We start from the raw sequence: 5,635 nt of genomic DNA, 5'->3' as shown, positions 1-5,635 counted from the left end.
TTTTTTTTTTTTTTTTTTTTTTTTTTTTTTCCAAATAGGAAGACCTGTGTATATCTCTCTTCCGCATTTTCTTCATGCAAGTGAATCTATACTGAATGATGTTGAAGGCCTGAGCCCAAATGAAAAGGAACATGAGACATTTCTAGATGTAGAGCCTGTAAGTCCAAATATTTAATAATATTAAATAGTAACTCAGTAAACTCGTGATGTTTAAATGTAATTGCAGTAAAGTAGGTCTTTTACCAGAGGGATGAGCAGAGGACACAATATTTTTATGCTTGCTTTTTAAGATCTGCTCACAAAGGTGTCAAGCTTTTAGCAGGGGAAATTTAGAGCAGAACTTTGTCTTATTCTGATCTTCAAAACTGGAAAATAAACATTGATTTTTTCCTCATTAGGAATGCATGATGAAATAGATTCCACAAAACTTTGAAGTATGGTATAACTTATCTATGGCTTTCAAGTACTTTCTGAAAATTCTTTTCTATGAGATGCCTTCTGTTCCTTCTATATTTATTTATTTTTCATTTTCCATAGTTAATATTTTTTTGTATAATTGAATAATTAAATTAAATAAATATAGATTATTTCCAAGAAAATTGTTAAAAGTCTAAAGCCCAGTCACTTGCCTGGCTCTAGAACAGAACTAATATAGTCTGTTACTCTGTTCAATAGAGCTCCAAAAAGAATGACTTTATGATAACTCTGATTTTGTTTGCCTTCAATTTTACATTTACTTCTGTTCCAGTGATTAAGATTAAGATTAGCTTTATTAAAGTGTGTTAACCAGAGTCTTCTGAAGTATGTGGTGAATTCTGAAGCTTCAAAATTTTATTTTCTCTGAATTTAGATGAAAAGGCAAAATTCAGAATTTTTCATTAAAATATTTTTTCTCATATAATTTAAAAATGAAGCCACATAACTTCAATGAGATCTAAAGTCAAGTCTCATTTGAAATAGAGATATAAACCTGTTTCCTAAATCCGAGGTGAAAAGGAGACAAAAAAAAAAAAAAATCTGACCTTTGTTTTGATATGTTTGTTCTGATAAGAAATGTTTGTTTTCTGCCCTATGTCAATTAAATTTACCCTTCTCATTAAAATAGAACTTTCAGTCAATTTCTGATGAAAGAAAAAAGCTAAAGTATACTTTTATATAGAACATATAAATAAATCTGCTATAACAGTTTTTGCTGTTATTGTTGCCTTCAGTATAAATTTGTAAATTACAAAAATAACTAAGGTAAAACAATAAAATCATTACTTCTATGAGAAAAAAAGAGACCCTTAGGAACATTCAAAATTCATAAAAATGTAACTCTTCAAAGCATAAAAAAAAAAAAAAAACATATGTTTTTTTTTTTTTTTTTTTTTTTTTTTCACAGACTGTATTCTAAGCTCATGCAATCAATTCAAAAATTAAATTAGTTTAAATTAATATTTTTTTTTCATGTTTTAGACGACTGGTTTTACACTACAATTTGCCAAAAGGCTGCAAGTAAACCTCCTTGTGAAACCTGCAAAAAAAATTGAGTAAGTATTGTTTCATTATTTTGTTTTTAAATACATTTTTTTTTCAGAGGTCTTCTTGGTCTAGAAGAGTATTGGTAGAAAAGGGAAAAGAACAAATGAAAATACTTGACTAAAGTCTCTTCTTCACTCTTGCAAAAATTTCAGTCATGACTTTCCAGAGAATATTAATTTCAGTGAAAGAGCAAGCCTTCTTGTGCAAGACACTGCCCAACAATTTTAGCACATATTTGATTTCCCCACAACAGCTTACAGTGCAATATGTTCTTAAAAATAACATTGTTACAAAACACAAATGGAGGCCATAAGGTTGAAATAGAAGGGATAATATATTTTCTGCAATAATTCCAATGAGAGAGGTAATTTATGTGTTCCCTGTTACTGGATGGAATTTATGAGAAAGGTTAAGGTTTATCTCACTATTTCTCCTCTCTTTGTACCAAATGCACATGTACAGCTCCTGTACACTGGCTACGGGTGAACACCACATAGATTTTCAGACCCTCTCTTCAACACTTGTCTGCATCCAGCCTTTCTTTGTTCTGACTACCTGTACATAGAAGGCTAGACAGAAAGAGATAATTGCCTGATTGGTGAAATGGCTGTTCTTAATTGTAGTTTTTTTGTTTGTTTGTTTGTTTGTCTTTGATCCAAATCTACCAAAATGTACCAAAAGGTACTTCCAGAAGACAGAACTGTTAGTGCAGATGGAAAATTGTTAAGTAGAGACTGGCTTTATGCACCAAACTGAAGGTAACATGCTGTATTTTTTTTTCTTCTCATTTCAGAGCTTTATCAAAAGTTAAAAAACCTTACATCTTCCCCATTCTTTGGCTAAATGAGGTTAGTATACTTTCTGCCTTTTAATCTTCACTGTTTAAAAAAAAAAAAAAAAAAAAAAAAAAAAAAAACACAAAATGACTTAACTTCTTCTGTCTTAATACCCTGAAACTGAGCAAATAAGCTCATGTTATGATATACACATGACAGGAATATATTCAGTAAGCAAGGTCTTGTATGCTTAGTGTTCACGGACTTTTTTCTTGCACTGTTTCAGTCTGCTGTTATTGGGGATGCAAAAGCAGAAATGTTCAGAACAAAAGTCTCTGGTCGGGTCCAGATGCTGAGTCTGCTGCAGATGGTGTTGATAATCACAGGTTCTGTGGTGTTCCTTGCATTCCTGGGTTCTTATTTCATATGCAGATCAAAGAAATTAAAATAAGTAAGTAAACATTAATGGCTCAGTCCTCATCAGTAACTTCTTAAGGTTTAAGTTGTTCAGAATCATTACATATTTAGTTATTATTATTTTTCAAGTGCTAGTAAAGTTCAGCAATTATTATGTCAGTTCTGTTGAAAATCATCTAGATAGCTATTGTTTTCAAATTATTTTCCCAGCCTTAATCCTTCAGGATACTCTTAACATACTAGGGAGGGTATTGGGATATATCTCCAGAAGACTAATACTTTTTTTTTTTTTTTTTTTTCTTCCAAATAGACAACATAATCATTGTGACTTAATTAAAACAGACATTTAATCCAAAACTGTTAGAACATTTCAGAAGTGTACTCTAATACTTCTTTGGGACAGAGGCCACTCAGCTGCAGATTCTTGCACTTTTCCAGGACATAGCCCTGTTTTGAGGTTCAGAGAATTCACTTTAAATGACATTTCTTATTAAGAGTGTTGGATAGGCTTTCTCACTTTTTTCTCTCAGTCTTGCATCACTATCACATTAGTCAAAACACATCCTGTATACAGCTAGCCTACTAAGGATAAATACAGTCATGGATAGAATAACCAAGTAGTGAATTAATGACATCTAGGGAAACAAGCAGAGATGTGAATGTTATAGTGAAAATATCATGCTATAGTAAAAATCTGTTTTTAAGAAGAAGACTTACCTCATAACATGCTGAATTCTGATTTTATTTCACTACAGGTAACAAAAGACTTCAGGTGTAGACAGTGTTTAACTGAAGTTTCAGCCAAGCAGCATGTTAAAATTTGGTGACAAAAGGTATGATTCAATGCACAGTCAGCCACGTGCTATGGAATTCAGTGTGCTTTTCCATTTTGAGAAGACCAACTCACTAACCCAAATAAGTTGATGTTTCCAGAGGCCCACACGTATGACATCACTAGAGTGGCCACTGTGGAAATTATTCTGTCAAATAACTGATTACATGAACCTTGTTACAAATTTTAAAAGACTTACAAACAGACTGAAGTTGACATGCAGCTGGAATTTAGTCCACATTCTGCCATATATGCAACTTGCTACTTTTTTTTTTTTTTTTTTTTCTGGGAACTGCAAGACAATTGAAAACCCTTTGCTGATGTTCTAGCTTGGAGCACAGGCTTGGGAATGACAACTCTATGAGCTCAGGCCATACTCTAGATACTCTCATTGCAAAGTTTCTTTCTGTTCCTTCAAGGAATGGAAACTGCTGCAGTAGAACTGCTCTCTGTACTCTATTCAGGGATGCGAATTGTGTTGAATGTGAAGTTTATTATGTAAAGTTACTAACTGTAATACATGAAATTAATAAATAACTTACTAGAATATATGGTTCATACATTTTATGCAGAGATAGCCCGTACACACACCACAGTCATTCATATGTTGATGGCACTAATCAACATTTGACTTCACAGTTGTTCAGTAATCTGAGCTACTAGCTAGCTCCCAGCCGCCATTGCTCTTTGTCCTCCTCAGACATCAGGCTCTGCTCTGTCTTAGCTCCACTTCACCTAAGGATTCCCTTAGGGAATGTTCTAATATACCATCTTTAAGACTGAGTGAAAATATTTCAGAATATTTTGGACACAGAAAATACTAAGATAATGGTCAAACATCAGAGGGTTCCACTTTCTTGATATGGAAGAACATAAATTAAAACAGGTAGCCCCAATTCTTCTCTGATAAGCCATCTGCCACAAGGAAATATGAAATATGTGGTTAATGAAGTGCGTTAACCTTGCTGATGCCTGCAGACAGGTAGCTAACATTTCCATCTGTGTAAATGGTTTACTTTTTCACTTAATCTGAATGCCATATCTTAGAAATGAGAGTCAGTGGGACAGATATCAAATGTCATGGGGTCTCTCTCATGGACTCACTGAATTCAGAACAATAGCTAAATTTCAGCATTCTATAAAACTTCCCCTTGGATCTTTTTTCCCCTTAAGAGCTGCAAGGAAAAAGGAAAATCAAACACAGGTCAGCTTCTCATTGCCTGGTGTTTGGAAAGAGTGCTATAATGGACTTTAAACCAGAAAGGTTTAACTTGCTAGCAAATCTTTGGTCAGGTATCTTCAGCAATCTGTTTTCACCCTTTGGAAAGAAAGGGAAAAATGCAAAGATTAAAATGATGCTGTCTTAATCCCTAGTGTTTAATGTTCCTTGTGTAGCTATCATTGTACATTAGAGCTGATGAATTACAAAAATCCCCAAAGATTATTCTTGGAGGGACGTTCTGTATGGTACATCGCTAGCCTTTTTCCAGCCATGGCATGGAACTCTAAAGTAACATGGCAAGAGATGTGAAGGAAGCATGACACTCGAGGGAAGCTCTGATCACACTCAGAAAGCTGATGTATTTAATTTCTCATTGTGCTTGCTAATCAATGTGAAAAAAAAAAAAAAAGAAAAAAAAGAAAAAAAAAGCCACAAACAACAAAAAAAAGCACCACCTTTTTCTCTTTGCTACCTTATTGCTGGTGTCATTTGTAATGCTCTGTTCCCACATTAGCATGGGGACAGTTTGACACAACTGAAGGCATCCCTAGAGTCCTATGGACTGGTCAAAAAAAAGAGCACCTTCTCCTTTGAAGCAAACACAGCTCTGCTGTGGTTCAAGATCTGACACCAAGTTATTATAATAAAACTATTTTGTGTGTGTGTGTGTGCTAGAATCTAATGGTGAGATATTTTCACCAAAGGAACAACAGCAGCAGTCCTGTTGATTTTGATACAATAGAATTTCAGCTTACTTTTATTTGGCTTGAAGTCCATTGTCAGCACATTAAAGTTTGCTCTATTTGTGTGGCTTAGTGCTATGTGATGCTCTAGCATTGGTGATCCAGCAAGTCAGGCCATGAT

At 33.9% G+C, this 5,635-nt stretch overlaps 1 protein-coding gene across 4 annotated transcripts in view; it reads left to right on the top strand.

Annotated features, from left to right (window-relative positions):
* The window catches only part of CD36 (CD36 molecule), a 36,225-nt gene extending 30,878 nt beyond the window's left edge, over positions 1 to 5,347 (top strand). For all 4 annotated transcript variants that reach the window (XM_035342690.1, XM_035342614.1, XM_035342540.1 and 1 more), the window contains 5 exons: positions 39 to 157; positions 1,459 to 1,532; positions 2,318 to 2,372; positions 2,587 to 2,751; positions 3,473 to 5,347. In XM_035342690.1, coding sequence (XP_035198581.1) covers positions 39 to 157; positions 1,459 to 1,532; positions 2,318 to 2,372; positions 2,587 to 2,751 — 413 coding nt within the window. In that variant the 3' untranslated portion in view covers positions 3,473 to 5,347. The remainder of the gene's footprint in view (positions 1 to 38; positions 158 to 1,458; positions 1,533 to 2,317; positions 2,373 to 2,586; positions 2,752 to 3,472) is intronic.
* The last annotated feature ends 288 nt before the right edge of the window (positions 5,348 to 5,635 follow it).

The sequence above is a fragment of the Oxyura jamaicensis genome, chromosome 1 (genome assembly GCF_011077185.1).
Source record: "Oxyura jamaicensis isolate SHBP4307 breed ruddy duck chromosome 1, BPBGC_Ojam_1.0, whole genome shotgun sequence".
Lineage (NCBI taxonomy): Eukaryota > Metazoa > Chordata > Aves > Anseriformes > Anatidae > Oxyura > Oxyura jamaicensis.
The sequence above is the reverse complement of the archived record's forward strand: the minus strand, read 5'-3'. Positions and strand labels throughout refer to the sequence as shown.